This window comes from Mustelus asterias, chromosome 20 (assembly GCF_964213995.1).
Source record: "Mustelus asterias chromosome 20, sMusAst1.hap1.1, whole genome shotgun sequence".
NCBI classification, from domain to species: Eukaryota; Metazoa; Chordata; class Chondrichthyes; order Carcharhiniformes; family Triakidae; genus Mustelus; species Mustelus asterias.
The window spans coordinates 52,813,551-52,830,222 of record NC_135820.1 but is presented as its reverse complement, the minus strand read 5'-3'; the positions used below and the strand labels follow the sequence as shown (position 1 = coordinate 52,830,222).

Below are 16,672 nucleotides of genomic sequence, written 5' to 3'. Positions count from 1 at the left end.
AAGTTGTGTAATGAAACATATAGGTGCGTGTACAAATAACCGTTGCTAGATTCAACAACCTTTGCAATTGTGTTTAGCAACAGCCAACTTGCAGCAAATTCTAAGAGCTGCATTTCCAAGTTTAGAAGATAATTTGGAAAATGGTAATAAGATAATTTCCACTTTTTCTGAATTTCCTGGTGTAGGGGGAAAAATACAATATTCATGGCAAGTAAAATATAATCTAAGTAGCATTCATAACAGGAATGATCAGAATTAGAAATGTGATGGGATAGAATTAACCCTCCCCCCCCACCCCCAGAGAATGATCGGGCCTCCCCCCCGCAACCCCCAACTCCCCCGCTCACCAGGCAATGATTGGGCCTCCCTCCCCACCCCCCGACCAGAGATATATCTGACCCGCCTCCTCCTCCTTCCCCCTGCACCAGAGAATGATTGGCCAGGTTAAAAAAATTGCCCCTTAGAGTCCTGGGATGCGTAGGTTAGAGGGATTAGCGGGTAAATATGTGGGGGTGGGGCCTGGGTGGGATTGTGGTCGGTGCAGACCCGATGGGCCGAATGGCCTCCTTCTGCACTGTAGGGTTTCTATGATTTCTATGATTTCTAATGATTGGGCCCCACCCCACCCCACACCAGACAACAATCTACCCTCTTCCCTCCCCCCCCCCCTCCACCTCCCACCAATCAGACAACAATCTGGCCTCCCCCCTCCCTCCCCCCAACCAGACAACAATTTGCCCTCCTCCCCTCCCCCCCCCCCCCCCCCCCCCACCAGACAATGATCGGGCCTCCCGCACCCCCATCCACCAGAGATACATCTGACCCGGCTCCCCCCACCCCCACCAGAAAATGATCGGGCCTCCCTTCTCCCGCACCCCCCCCATCACCAGAGAATGATCTGACCCACCTCTCTCCACCCCCCCCCCCCCCCCCCACCACCGATCTGAGTCAGAGAGCCGTTGGAAGCTCTGAACTTACCTCTTCAGCAGCTGGAGTGCCCGAAACAGACCTTTGCCGAGCAGGTCTGTTTCGTGCCGAATCTGAACGCGTGAACTCAATGGTAAAGGGGGAAAAGCTGATGAAGTTGGGTGGGCAGTTCATTAATTCAATTTAAATGCATGCAATGGATCACGTTAATGGCCTCACACCCGACTTTACCACGTTTTCGTGCCCGGCACAATGGTAAAATCGGGCCCATAATGTCAATGGATGGGAGGCTGGTTTGAATGATGGACTGGGCTTTGTTTGTGTTTTCTAATTGTGTCACAGCAGAAAATTTTGCCAGTTCAATAATTTATAATTGATTCTAATTTGAGGGGATTTCAACAGTATATCCTCTACAAAAATCACTGACAGCAATTTCTGGATTTCCATATTTTACTGTGCATGTGCGGACTCTAGAAGTTGCTGTTATCTTCAAAGGGGTAATAATGGCAAATGCTGACAGTTTTACTGTCATCACTCCGTACATGACCGTTGATGTGTCAAAACATCCCTCAAAAAACAATATTGACTCATATGGTATGTATGAAAGTGAACCACAGGTACAGGTGCGGGTTGTCAGCATCTTTGTCATTCGTCACTCGGGGTCTGCTCTGCATGGGTCAGTTTTAAACTCCATGCATCTCCAGCCTGTATGACCTGCTTGATCCCTTGTATCCAGTTAAAAGTTAGCCATAAGTGAAACATCCATTTTGATGTGAAAACTACGAATGCGAGTGTAGCATGTTGTGGTGGAAAAGGGAGGATGACTTTAACGTTGAGTTTATGCAAAAACATAATCTTTGGGGCCAAATAATGGTTTATCTCAAATGAAGAGTTGATTTATGCACTGTAATTTATAATACCACAAATCCTAAACCTTTAACTCCAAGATTCTTCAAAATGATCAACATAAAAGTGCCACCAGTTAAGAATGACTGAACAACATGACAAAGGATCATCATGACTCGAAACGTATTCTCTCTCCACAGATGCTGTCAGACCTGCTGAGATTTTCCAGCATTTTCTGTTTTTGTTCCAAAAGCATATTAACTGGTCATTCATTTGACTGATGCATGTAAAATTGTTGGGTTGACCTACACTGAGCTTAACTGTATGTGAGGCATTTGCAGATATTTTTGAGGGATGTGTTACACAATTGCAAAATCTTTCCTTCCAAAGATTAGTCATTTTGATTAATTGATCTCTTATTGCTTGTTTTCAGCTTGTCCCTTGACAAACATTAGAGGCACCATTGTACCAGGTATGAAGTGAATGTAGTTTTTCATTCTGCTGTCTCACTGTTACAAAAATTGAATATTCTAACATTCTGGAACTATGGGTGGCACAGTGGTTAGCATGTTGCCTCACAGTGCCAGGGACCCACGTTCGATTCCTGGCTTGGGTCACTGTCTGTGTGGAGTTTGCACGTTCTCCCCATGTCTGCATGGGTTTCCTCTGGGTGCTCCAGTTTCCTCCCACAGTCTGAAAAACGTGTGGGTTAATTAGGTGCATTGACCCGAACACTTGCCGTAGTGTGGTGACTAGGGGAATTTCACAGTAACTTCACTGTAGTGTTAATGTAAGCCTTACTTGTGATTAATAAATAAACTAGTATTGACAGCATGTGAACTCAAATGTTGATGGTTTCTCAAATTTTTATATGCCAAAACTAATTCTGTGAGTTGCCAACACACAAATCACATTTATAGTTTGATGCATCTCTTATAGGAATTAACATGATGGAGGCATTTGGCTTAGTAGACAGAGAATATTCAGAACTTGAAGGAGTTTCTTTAGAGTTTGACACCTTTACAAGTTCACCATCATATAACATTTTTGAAAATGCTCAACTTACACAGGCTACGAGGTATGTATGTAATTCTGACTCCATGTTCTCCCATCCCAAATACCCCACTCCCTCCTCTTAATTCTTCCCTTCACCACCCACCTACCATTGAAATTTTAACTTATGCCTTTGCCACCACTTGGCTGAGCTATGCTTTATGCCCAGCTGATTGGCCTTGCACTCTCCTCCTTTGATAAACTTTAGTTTATATACTTTCCACAGAACAGAAAATGCTGAAGCCACAATATCTGCAAGCTCTTAATTGATTTTCTCACTAGTAAAGTCATAGTTATGGTTTCTAATATTATTACCAGTTACCCGTTGAATCTAACTTATTCTTATATCTGATATAGTTGACATAGTTTAACAGTAAAATAGTACATTGTTTTGTATGGCATAGTTTTCCTTATCAACTAAAATGATCTTCTGACTAGCTATGAGCAGCACCATAGAAGGTACAGTAGGATATTTTTCTTTATGTTATAAAAGCCACATGTAGTGAACTCTCCCTGTTCACAATTCTTTCTTTCTATAAAACCTTTTCTGTCAACATTTAATGCAAACTACTTGTGTAAGTAGTTATATGATTTTCCATATAAAGATTTAATAATGTGCAATGTGTATGCAAACAGTTCACCATCACAGTTTGTTGGCAAACAATTGAATATTTTCTTAAAGTATTCCTTTATTTTTTTTAACTAACTGATTTTTTGAAAGACCTAAAATTGCATTTTGAACTTCTTTTAAAAGAAATATGCATTTCAAAATAGCAAAATCAAATTTAGTGAGCTGATAATTCCATAATGTAAAGACATCTCAAAAACCTAGACCTTGATTTTTATGTCTTAATGGATGAAAAGAGCTTTCAATTATTTCTACATTTTATTTTTCAATTTCAATTTGTATGCGGTTTCTCTCTAGTGTTTATATGAATGTAAATGTTAACTAGTGTCCACTTAAATCCAACAATAGATAAATGTACCACATTTTTAATACTAATTTTGAGTATGCAATCATTGTCTCCTTGTCAAATACAGTTGTTCACGAAATTGTTGTGGGAAAAGCACATATTTGATGCTGTAATAATTGGAGTTAAAGAATGTAATGCTATGTGTAAGTGCCACTGGTTACTACTACAGTCAGTAATTATAATGAGACTTTTAGATGAGTTTGTTGTGATTGGAAGATCCTTATTGTCAGACTGAATTGTGTTTGTCCAACGCACCAATGTAAAAATTTAATCATGCTTTACATTGATAGAATCTGGAAACTGGCTTTGTTATTTGTAAAGAATTCTAGGCAGTGTGTGAAAAAGTTTGCTTTTCTTAAAGCTTTATGAGAATTTTTTGAGAAGCATTGGGGGGAGGAATTGGATGGGATCAATTAACAGATGTCAGGATACTAAGGCTAGATTACTCCACTCTCATTGCTTCGCAGGAAGGCTGCACGTGCTGCCTGCCAATATAAATGATTGAAGTTCAGCCTACTGAGTGGCTGGAGGTGAAGAGGAGGAGAGATGTGGGGCAGGATTCTCCCGCCGTGCTCGCCTCAAAACCAGAGAATCCCGACTGTGGTCAATGGACCTTTTCATGATCTGCCCCCTGCCCGCTGCAATTCCCATGGTGAGTGGGATGGGAGAATTACGCACCTCCCCTCCCCCATCCCCCCACCTCGTGTTCTATCCACAAGGAGTCTGTAGGCCCACCAGACAAACTTTGTGAAGGCAGTGGGACTAGATAGCTGTGGCTGTCAATGCCAGGAGTCAAATCCTGAGGACCTGGGTGCAGTGCTCCAGGAAGTTTAGTGACCTCACACAAGTGGTCATTAATTTTGTGAATCCATATTATGCACAGACTTTTGAAAATTCATTGCTGGCCGAACTAGGACTCGGCCTTTGAAGCTTGAATGTGCTAATATTCCCAACAATCAAATCCAAGCATGGGATCTTCCATGAATATTTTAGAACATACTGAACAGGAATAAAGGGAGATAGAGAAAAGAATCCGTCAAATGTTCAAAGAATTCCTTTGCAAGGTACTGTAGCACTGTAAAAATATTATATCAGTGACAATCACAATGCAGTCTCAGATTAATTTTCAACTTTAAATGTGTTTCCTTTCATTTACTTTCTGCCTGGCTGGAATTGGGAGAAACTGTGTGGCCTTTGGTAATTTCCGCCTTTGATTGAAATTATGGGCGGGACTTTGCGGTCTCGCTCGAGCGAGAGCAGAAATTCCCGCCCGAAGTCAACGGACATTTCCGTTGTCCGCCCCTCACTCGCTCCGATTCTGAGGCGAGGCAGTAGAATTCCAGTTCAGTGTGGTGTGCAACGGCAAACCTCATCTGCGTCACTTCATGATACAATGGCCGGAATTCTCCGACCATTCACGGCAGCGGGATTCTCTGGTCCCACCAGCAGTGCATCCCCTCCTGCAGGTTTCCTGGTGACGCGGGATGGCTTCAATAGGAAATCCCATTGACGGCAGTGAGACCGGAGAGTCCTGCTACCAGCGAAAGGCATGCCACGGAGTAAGATGCAGTTCGGAGGCTGGAGGATCTCATCCAAGAGTCTTGAGTGTGGGTTTTCAGCAAGGCATTGTTGGGAAATTGACTTGGCAAACTTTAATCAGGCAACTCCCTGACCCCTTTCCTCCGTTCATCAGTTAACATACAACTGGTAAAAAATAACATTTCAGGAATGAGTTTTCCTTTTGAATTTATCTATTTTTAAATGCAGGAATATCCACCCCACAGGACTACCTCCAGACTACACCATTACTTTGTTCTTCCGACTCCTACCCAATACTCCTAAAGAACCATTTGCAATTTGGCAGATTGTGGATGAAGATTACCAGTCTCTTGTTGGAGTGGTGCTTAACTGTAAGGCTTTTGAGCACAAATTAGATCAAATAAGTGTTTTTTTAAAAAACAATTGTACTTCCAGCAGAGAGCCACGATATAAATGGGATTCTCCGACACATGGATTGGAAAAATACAGAAAAGAGTAGCATTTCCCAAATTTTCAATAGACTTTCCCAATGGATAGAGTTGCTAGCTGGGAGTACAATTTTGTAAAATCAGCCTCTCAAAAATATTGGCGGATATCGATTAAGGGTCAGTTTATGTTAAAAGTAGCAAAACTCTCATTGATATTGTCCCATTCATCTTACAGATAACCAACAAACTCTGAACTACTTTAATCTTGACAATAAGAATGAATTTCAGGGAGTTACTTTCAACCAACCTGAAGTTAAAAAGATTTTCTTTGGAAGTTTCCATAAGGTACATCTATTATTTTTAGAGCCTAATTGGAACTCAATAGTGCAGTAACTTTTGTTTTCTGATTTTTATGTATCTATCTCAGTACTTTGTCGATGTTTTGATTATATATACATTTTCACAATGCTTTCCAAGCAGTTATTTCATCGTGTAGCTGAGTTGGCAATTCAATGGACTAAAACTTGAAATCAAAACAGAAATATTGGGGATGTTATGGGACAGACATTTAACATTTTAGCATTACTTTGACAGTTTGGAAAGAGAAAGCTAACCCATCAAAATAGCTTCATCCACAAGCCTCAGAGCAATCTTTTTTCTGGAATACCTGATCAGATGTCACCGGCCAATGTATTAAGCATCCAGAGAACTGTTGGTCACAGGGATAAGATACACCATGATCGAAAGAGAAGCTCTCAGTCTCATAAGCATGCAAGAACTTTTTGAACTACATAATCGGCCTAAAGGTCATCATTGAAATGGACCATAAGCCACTGCTCTCATTGCTAGATGAGAAAAAGTTGGCAAAGATACCACCCTGAGAATCCAGAGATCTTGGCTATGCTGCATGAGATTCACATAAAGGAAGGCCTGCGTTCAGGGAAAACAAATAGTGGCAGACTGTCAACCTTTCAATGAAACAAGATGTCAACCTGATTGAGGAACTCAAATTGTACTCCCAATCGGTGAGGAGACACCTGCCAGCTCCCACAGGAAAACTCCAGCAAATCCACCAGGACCAAACGTGAGCTGTGGAGTGTACCTGCATCCGCAGTTACTGTCAACAGGGTGGCCACATAGAGAATGAACCTTCGATTTGATTTATTATTGTCACACGTATTAGTATGCAGTGAAAAGTATTGTTTCTTGCACACTATATACTGACGAAGCATACCGTTCATAGAAAAGGAGAGGAGAGAGTGCAGAATATAGTGTTACAGTCATAGGGTGTAGAGAAAGATCAACTTAATGCGAGGTAGGTCCATTCAAAAGTCTGATGGCAGCAGGAAAGAAGCTGTTTTTGAGTCGGTTGGTACATACCCTCAGACTTTTGTATCTTTTTCTGAAGTGTAGACAGTGTCAATGGATAGGAGAGGCTGGTTTGAGTGATGGACTGGGCTTCGTTCACAACCCTTTGTAGTTTTTTGCGGTCTTGGACAGCACAGGAGCCATACCAAGCTGTGATACAACTGGAAAGAATACTTTCTATGGTGCACCTGAGATGTTGATGAGAGTTGTAGCAGACATGCAAATTTTCTTAGTCCCCTGAGAAATTAGAGGCTTTGGTGGGCTTTCTTAACTATAGTATCCGCATGGATGGACCAGGACAGGTTGTTGGTGATCTGGACACCTAAGAATTTGAAGTTCTCAGTCATTTCTACTTCGTTCCCATTGATGTAGACAGGGGCATGTCCTCCACTATGCTTCCTGAAGTCGATGACTATCTTCTTCATTTTGTTGACATTCAGGGAGAGATTATTGTCATGGCACCAGTTCACCAGATTCTCTATCTCATTCCTGTACTGTGTCTCGTCATTGTTTGAGATCCGACTCACAATGGTGGTGTCATCAGCAAACCTGAAAACCAAGTTGGAACAGTGGTACCATGAAGCCTTGGTTTTATCAGCAGAAGCACTCGACCATTATCAATGTTCTGCTGGTGTACAATGAGCAGTTGGTCATTCCAGCCTCACTGTGGTTAGAGATCCTCCAAAAAAATACAACAGGGATATCTAGGAATTACCAAATGGAGGGCAAGGGCCCAAGCTGCAGTGTGGTGACCAGGCATCAAGGGCAATTGAGAACATGATAGTAAGCATTTATACCCATACAGTTCCCGACCAGGCCCTGCGAATGATTGGGCATTGTTTTATTTGTCTTCAGTGGCAGATCCTTCCTCATTGTGGTGGACTACTTCTCCCATTGGATTGAGGACAATACAGCAACCACAGATGTGGTGGGTGAGAGTGTTGGAGGAGTTGGTCATGAGGCATGGCACTCTGGACCAGATGGTGTCGCATAACGGTCCATAAGTAGCAAATAATTATTTCACCCAATTTGCTATCATGTACGGCTTCTAGCACCGTACAGATACCCACAGTAGAATGGTGAGGCTGAAAGAGAGGGCCGCAACATAAAAACTGTCCTGAAGAAGAATGGCGACTTCCCAATAGCACTGTTAACCGACAGGTCCACCACATTACAATGTAGCTGAGCTCCATCTGACCACATAATGGCAGAAAGCTCCGCTCACAATTTCTGAAAAAAATTAATACCAGCGCAACAAAGCCAAAGGTGACCAAAACATCCAGGACAGAGGGAAGTTCTCCAGGCAGAAGCTACAACAAAAGATACCGCTGCAGACACCTGCCAGATTTACACAAGGACAACAGAGTCTGCATTAAGGACTAAGATAGAGAGTGCGTTATGATGAGCAGTCACAGTCATACCTTGTCAGTACTCTGGAAGGTGCAATCAGGAGGAGTTTCCTCCTCATCTCTCGGTGATCTTCCCACTGAAGATTGGAGAGAAATTGAAGAAGACAGCCAGAATGGCCACATCCAAAACAACCTCCTATTCATCAATTGTTTTCCTAATGCAGCAGAGTCTACCACTTCTCCCACTGTTGCAAAAACAGGATCTGGAAGAATTATAAAGTCTCCAAACCACCTGAACCTGTAAACACAAAGACTTGAGGTGAAGGTGAAGAGGCAGTTGAAGTACTGAAAAAAGTGGTTAGCACTGCTGCCTCACAGCTCCAGCCCAGGGTGACTGTATGTGTTGAGTTTGCCCGTTCTCCCCTTTTCGTGTGGGTTTCCTGCGGGTGCTCCGGTTTCCTCCCACAGTCCAAAGATGAGTAGGTTAGATGGATTAGTCATGGTGGCTTAATGGGCTAAATGGCCTTTTTTGCCACTTATGGGATTCTATGAATATAATCATTTGCTAATACAGAATTTTAGTATTGCGAAAAAAGACATTTTGTCAACGCTTTGACTCATCAAGTCAAAGGCAAGAATACCAATGTAAAGGGAAACAACAGCTTGATATTGTCGGAGAAGAGAATGCTGATTGGTTGGCAAGTGGACTCTAATTCACCCTATCATGTCCCCTCAAGATCTTCTATGTTTCAATAAGATCACCTTTCATTCTTCTAAACTCCAAACTCCTTAACCTGTTCAACCTTTCTTCATATGATACCCCTTCATCCCAGGAATGAGTCCAGTGTCTCTGAACTGTTTCTAATGAAATTATATGCTTTTTAAATAAGGAGACCAAAACTGCACATGGTATTCCAGATGTTGTGTCGGAAAGCCCTTGTCCAGCTGTAGTAAAATTTCCCTCCTTTTATATTCCATTCCTCTTTGGTGGCACAGTGCTTAGCACTGCTGCCTCACAGTGCCAGGGACCTTGGGTGACTATGTGGAGTTTGCGTGGGTTTCCTCCGTGTGCTTTTGTTTCCTTCCACAGTCCAAAGATGTGCAGGTTAGGTGGATTGGCCATGTTAAATTGCCTCTTAGTGTCTAAAGGTGGATATTTAGGGGGATTGGCGGAGTAAATGCACGGGGTTACGGAGATGGGGTTGGGGGTTGGGTCTGGGTAAGATGTTCTTTGGAGAGTCAGTGCTAGACTTGATGGGCTGAATGGCCCCTCTCTGCACTGTAGGGATTCTATTCTATGGAGGCTAAGGATGTTAAAGGAAGCCAAGGTTAGAAATTTGGAAAATGTAAGGTGGCAAGACAAGGAAAATAAATGTGGGAATATTCTCGGCAGTTCGACAAATCACAAGCACGGAGTGTGGGAATGTTGGGGGATGGTTTACTGTTACCAGCAGTAGTGAAGAAACCTAACCACATTCTGGGATGTATCAGTGAAGGAAGAGAGAACAAATTGCAGGAAGTGATAGTCTATACAAGACATTGGAGTGGTCACTCTCTCAATGCTGGTCACTACAGCAAGAATATCCAAGCATTGTAGACTGTGCAGAATACATCAACCAAACTGATTTGGTTTGTGGAGAGTTGGGAGAGTTATACTGTTTAATTTGTGGAAGAGAAGGCTTCAGGGAAATATTCAAGATTCTTGAGGAGTAGATAAATGTAATCCTGATAAAACATTTGAGATTGCCATTGTTACGGGGCTGTTACGATGGTTTCTTGTTGTACTTAAAGCTATCCTTCCCCTCAAGTAGCCAAAGTCACAGAGTGATTTAAAATGAATTTATTAAAAGAAGACAATAGCTATAGGACTCTGAATGAAGTCATTCAGAGTGAAAAATTCAGAAATACATAGGCAATTATAGGTTTGACTCCAATTACAAGTAATTAGCATATACCAATAGAGTTATAGGAGTTATCTCTATCCAAATCATAGTTAAGGTTACATTATGCATACAAAAGGGTATAATGTCCAATTAAAACTTGTGTGTGTTATATCATCAAGAAATGATAACTATATCTCTGACCAATGGTCTCTCAACCTCCCTTTCCATTGTTCCTTGTTCTAATGGGCAGGCATGAGCTGTAGCTGCACATCATTTAATTAAATGGTCCTTGACTCTTATCTGGGTTTAGTTTAATTAAGACCTGTCATTTGCACATAGCTTCCCTGTGTGACTGAAGTTCAGCTTGCAGCTTATGTGATTTTTTAAACTTGTGTGATTATTAATCCTTTCACCGTAAACTCTAGGACCAAGGACGCAGGCAGGCATTTAGAAGAAGGAAGGTATACACGCTGTTTCAGTTTAGCAACTTAGTGAATTAAAGATGGAGCAGAGACAAGTTGTGTGAAAAAAGATTAAGGTTAAATATTTAAGAAACCGAACAGCTGAAAGATATTAATCTTTGGAACTGATCAGATTAACCCACAGAATTGTTTCCAGTCCCGTACTTCCCTTTGCAATATGTTACTTGTTTGCAAGCCTTGCAAGATCATTCTTGATGAACCTTCATTATATCATGAGTAAAATATTAATTACAAATAATACCAATCTTAAACTGGTCTTTCCTGTCTCTCTAGGTCCATTTGGCAGTGAGTAGGACAAATGTCAAGCTTTATATTGACTGCAGGAAGATTGGAGAGAAGTTCATTAACGCTGTGGGGAAAATCTCCACAGAAGGATTTGAGATGCTTGGGAGGCTTGTTAAAACCCAGGGAGCTAGCAATGGTTCGGTACCAGTAAGTGATTACGGATCAGACTGTTTCATTTCTTTGATGGGCTTTAGTTTGTTTGTATTTTTAATTCTGTTTAATTGTTTCTTCAGTTTCAGTTGCAGGCATTTGCAATGGTTTGCAATACTTCCTGGGCTGACATGGACAACTGCTGCGATCTCCCTGCATTGGTGAGTTTAGTGTCAAATTAATAAACTGAGTCTTAAAGGTGACCTTGTATGCTAGCGTACAAATACTTAGTTACATGTTGCATAGGGAAACAAGGCAAACAATTGCCAGCACTATAGTCCCACAGTAAGAAAATGACTGGTTGCATGTTGGTTGAGGAAGAAAAGTTAATTGGACGTTGGAAAAATTGCCTGAATTTGAATACTGCTATGGAATCTTTTGTGTGCATTAGAGTATCTGTTTAATATCTCATCTGAAAGGTAATTCCTCCAATGATGTAGCATTCCTTCAGTACTAGACTAGAGTATCAGCCTGAATTACATACTCATGTTGAACCCATTACTGTCTGACTGAGGCAAAAATTGCAATTTGACATGTACAATTGGCCCAGGTAAATGAAACACAATTAGAAAATAGGCCTGCAAAGTCACCATTTTTTATAATTGGTAGCATTTAATTCCTCTTGTCAACCTAGCTGGATAAATAGCACCCATGGTATTTAGCCTTGGTAAATGCGTGGAGCTACAGGGATAGGGTGGGTGGGACGGTGTGTGGGCCTGCGTAGGATGTTCTTTTGGACAGTCGGTGCAAATTTAATGGGCTGAAATCCTCCTTCCGCACTATAGGGATTCTATGATGATTTAGTTAAAACATTTTAATATTTCTTCAAATTTCACTGAAGAGAAAACAAATTACTGAACTTAAGCTTGAGACTACAATCGTGGAAATAAAGTGGTCCTGGTGACATAAACTGCTGATAACGAATTAAAATAAACAGCATAGCCACACTGGTCAGAGATTGAACCCACAACTTTAGCTCAGTTGGTTAGTGCATGCAGCTAATAATGCTAATCAGCCAACATTGAGGTTAGTACATATATTTTTCCTGGAGGCCAGTTGATAATAAGGAGAAAAGTGTACCATATAATGCTCAAAGTATTATTCCACCCGTAGAACATATCTGTGATTCTCCAAAAGCACAAAGTATTCCGTTGTTAAGTAAAATAGGCTTAGATTAGTCACAGTTTATTCACGACTGTGCTGTGAGTAGATGAGAAAATGCTAGCAATTTTCAGGCAACACAATGAAGTGAAGCTGGCTTTTTTTTTTATTGCGCTGTGGCTGTAACTATATGTGATGTTCAGAGTATGACGCATATTTTAAGCTCTCTGTTAGAAAGTCGGTGCAGACCCGATGGGCAGAATGGCCTCCTCCTTCACTGTTGGGTTTCTTTGACTCTATGACACATGTCAGATAAAAGATCTATAACATGACTATTGAAGTAAGTTGAATAAAGAAGATTAATAGCAATTCCATTGCTGTATCATTCTCAACACTGACGATTGTTTTCTATTTTGGGATCAGCCTTTCTCTGTTTTACATGTGCTCTAGAAATTGTAGTCATTGAAGTATTTTCCTGGTTTTAGAGAGATGAGCTGGCGTGTCCTCCTCGTGTCCATGCTTGCACGTGTTCGTCAGCTATGCAAGGACAACCAGGGCCTTTGGGGCCACCAGTGAGTAGACCATCTTTTATCACAGAATACGCAGCTCAGTATGACCATAGTGTTATTGTCAAAATAGGGATGGGAAATGTTGCAGTGGAGAGCAAATGTAGTCACAAAATCTACAGATATAATTAAACAACATAATAGATAAAATAATTATCACAGTTGAAAAATGAGCAGCTGAAACAGCCTTAACTGCAAACTGCAGACCTGAGATGTATGAATTATTCAGGAACTTTTGATTTGATTTATTATTGTCACATGTATACAGTGAAAAGTATTGTTTCTTGTGCGCTATACAGACATAGCATACTGTTCATAGAGAAGGAAAGGAGAGAGTGCAGAATGTAGTGTTACAGTCAAAGCTAGGGCATAGCGAAAGATCAACTTAGTGTGAGTTAGGCCCATTCAAAAGTCTGATGGCAGCAGGGAAGAAGCTGTTCTTGAGTCGGTTGGTACGTGTCCTCAGACTTCTGTATCTATTTCCAGATGGAAGAAGGTGGACGAGAGTATTAGTAAACAGGCAATGCAAATTTTACATGGAATGGGCATGGGTCAATGCATTGTGATTCTCAGGATAATTTTTGCAGGTGATTGAAATTTGTCTTCATATTCTTGTGATATGAAAGGCAGAATAAATTGGCTAATGTGTTATTCTGCCTGATGCCTGATCATCAATTATTTACTCTTTGGCCATGTGGGCTAATTGTGTGAAAACACTTATTGCGTTTATCTAAAATTCTTCTGAAGAAAGAAAGACTTTGCCTTTTGTGACTTTGATGTAACATAGCACTCAACAGTCAATGGAGGGAGTACTTTTGCGGTGTACTCATTGAAGCAAGTGCTGTCATTATATGGCTGTACTTTTGAGAACATGATTAACTTGAGATCATGTGAAGTATTGCCCTTTCATCAGACCCACTCTCCATTAAAATGATCCAAGTTTTGTTCAAATGCCTGTGACAAGTTGGAAAACATTTATTCATTCTTGACTTTAAAAAAAGTCAGATGCATTAAGAAAAAAAACTGACTATGAATTAGATCTCTTAATCCTGCACTTTCTAACCAATTCTTCAGGGACCTCCTGGTTTAAGAGGTGCACAGGGTGAGCGTGGGGAACCTGGACCTCAGGTGAGTGTATAATTATATCATACAGTGACATTCTACTTGATGCAAAACCTGAGTTTCATTCCTCATCAACCAGGTTTAGTGGCTCGGTAGGTAGTGCTGCTGTCTCTGAGCCAGAAGCTCCAAGCTCAAGTCTCGCTTCAGGTCTCGTTAACTACTGAAGGAGTGAATGTGTTGTGGTTCAAAGGTGTTGATAATCAGTTTGATAATGTTTCCCAAAGGGGGAAAAAAAATAAGGGATGAACAAGCAATGAATCAATTTGCAGAAATTCCTGCAGTTCGAGCGCAATGTTTGTTTTACAGGGTCAAGAAGGTCCAATTGGCAAGACAGGGCCTAGAGGATTAGAAGGCCAACCTGGACCTCCAGGGGCAAGAGGACCCAGTGTACGAGGACCTGTAGTATGTATACATTATTCATGATTACAACATAAATGTTGAAACGTATAATTCTTCATTTGTTGGCAGTGCTTAGAGGAGAAAATATGATTAATGTGGGGTAAAATTTGAAATATTTCGCCAATATCCTTATCTTTCCTTCCTTTAAAAAGGGTCCTCCGGGTGAAAAGGGGCAGAAAGGTGACCCTGGACAAAGAAGCAACCAGGTAAAGATTCAAACAGTAATACACTTGCTGCTTTTTCAGTGAATTATTCACAGTCAGTGGAATACTCTTAAGACTCAGAACAATATCAATCTTAAGATTTTGAAGAAATTGATTTTCCATGAAAGAAAATTTTAGAATAATTAAAACTATTAAGTGCTTAAAGGCAATTTAGAATCTTCTGAAGAGAGCAATGTTTTGAAGATAGAGGTTGAAAGAGTTAGATGATAAAGTGTCTGGAAACTCCCTTATCAAAAGCACTTGTCCACCCCACTTTGGGAATGCAGCAGAGGAGAGACTATTCTGTCCTGGTGTAGTTCAATTTGCAAATTTCAGCATAGATTCTTGTCAGATGAATTTTAAAAAGAGTTTTCTTTGGAGTTGAATTGTAATTTTTCTTCCCCCTTTTGTCTCTGTCTGCAGAATGGTAGCCAAGCAACTTTTGCACAAAGTCTTATTTACCCATCATCCTGCCCTCACTGAGTTTCCCAGCCTCCATATGCATTGATTTCAAACTCATGATTCTGCTTTGCAAATTCTTTCCTTGGAATGTTAGCCTTTTCACAAGGTGATTTAAGTACAGAAATAATGAGGTCCAACCATCTTCAGCTGCTTCATCAATGACTTTCCTTCCATTATAAGGCCAGAAGTGGAGATGTTCGCTGGTGATTGCACCATTGGTAATTAGCACCATGCATGACTCCTCAGATACTGAAGCAGTCCATGTTCAAATGCAGTGAGACCTGGACAATATCCAGGCTTGGGCTAACAAGTAGTAAGTAACATTCGTGCCACACAAGTGCCAGGCAATGACCATCTCCAACAAGAGTTCAAAGGCATTACCATCACTGAATCCCCCACTATCAATATCCTGGGAGCTACCATTGACGAGAAACTAAACTTGACTTGCCGTACAAACACTATGGTTACAACAGCAGGTCAAAGGCTAGGAGTCCTGTGGTGAATAACTCACAACCTGACTCCGTGTCTACAATCTTCCAAACCCATGACCACTACTTTCTAGAAGGACAAGGGCAGCAGTTACATGGGAATACCACCACCTGGAAGTTCCCTTCCAAGCGATACCATCCTGACTTGGAAATACATCATCTTCCTTTACTGTCACTGGGTCCAAATCCTAGGACTCCCTCCCTAACAGCACTGTGGGTGTATCTACACTATGTGGACTGCAGCAGTTCAAGAAGGCAGCTCACCACCACCCTTCAAGGGCAATTATGGATGGGGAATAGATTCTGACCCAACCAGCACAGCTTTTGTGTTCTTTATGTCATGGCTGACTTTTCAACCATTTAGTTCCTATCCTCTGATGTTCCCCCACTAAATCATATTTTCTGCCATCTTGTCTGATTCTTTTATTCTTCTTTGGCCTGTTTCTCTTCTACATCAAGCACTTTGGAACATTTTACAATATTACAACATTGACTCTGGACTATAGAGTCTCATTTTATGTGGCTGTGTGGTGTAGGTGCTACCAGGGTGCAGTTAGGGAGGGAGTGCCAGCATTTTCACCCATGTTGCTGAAGCAACAGAGATATATCTCTGAGTCAGGATGGTGTGTAACTTGAATGGGAACTTGCAGATGATGGCATTCCCATGCACCTTCTTCCCTTGTCCTTCTCATTGGATTTATGAGAAGTTGGCTTGTTGCTGCAGTGCATCTGATAGATGGTACATGCTGCTGCCACTGTGTGGCTGCGATAGATAGAATAAATATTTAAGATGTTGGATGGGGTGCCAATCAAGCAGATTGCTTTGTCTTGCATGATGTTGAGTTTCTTGAGTGTTGTTGGAGCTGAACTCATCCAGGTAAGCAGCGATTATTCCATTATATTCTTGGCTTGTGCCTCGGAGATGATGGAAAGGCTTGGAGGAGTCAATCACCGGAGCATATCCAGTTTCTGACCTGTTTTTGAAGCCACAGTAATTATGTCTGGTCCAGATATGCTTCTGGTCAATAATGACTTGCAGGATTTTGA

General features: G+C 41.3%; 1 protein-coding gene across 1 annotated transcript in view; it reads left to right on the top strand.

Moving 5' to 3' along the window:
- Positions 1-16,672, top strand: part of LOC144508304 (collagen alpha-1(XIV) chain-like) — a 148,775-nt gene that overhangs the window by 115,010 nt on the left and 17,093 nt on the right. The window contains exons 30-39 of the mRNA XM_078236125.1: positions 2,207-2,245; positions 2,713-2,851; positions 5,568-5,710; positions 6,003-6,112; positions 11,123-11,281; positions 11,368-11,445; positions 12,871-12,957; positions 14,026-14,079; positions 14,380-14,475; positions 14,625-14,678. Of these exons, the coding sequence (XP_078092251.1) occupies positions 2,207-2,245; positions 2,713-2,851; positions 5,568-5,710; positions 6,003-6,112; positions 11,123-11,281; positions 11,368-11,445; positions 12,871-12,957; positions 14,026-14,079; positions 14,380-14,475; positions 14,625-14,678 (959 nt within the window). The remainder of the gene's footprint in view (positions 1-2,206; positions 2,246-2,712; positions 2,852-5,567; positions 5,711-6,002; positions 6,113-11,122; positions 11,282-11,367; positions 11,446-12,870; positions 12,958-14,025; positions 14,080-14,379; positions 14,476-14,624; positions 14,679-16,672) is intronic.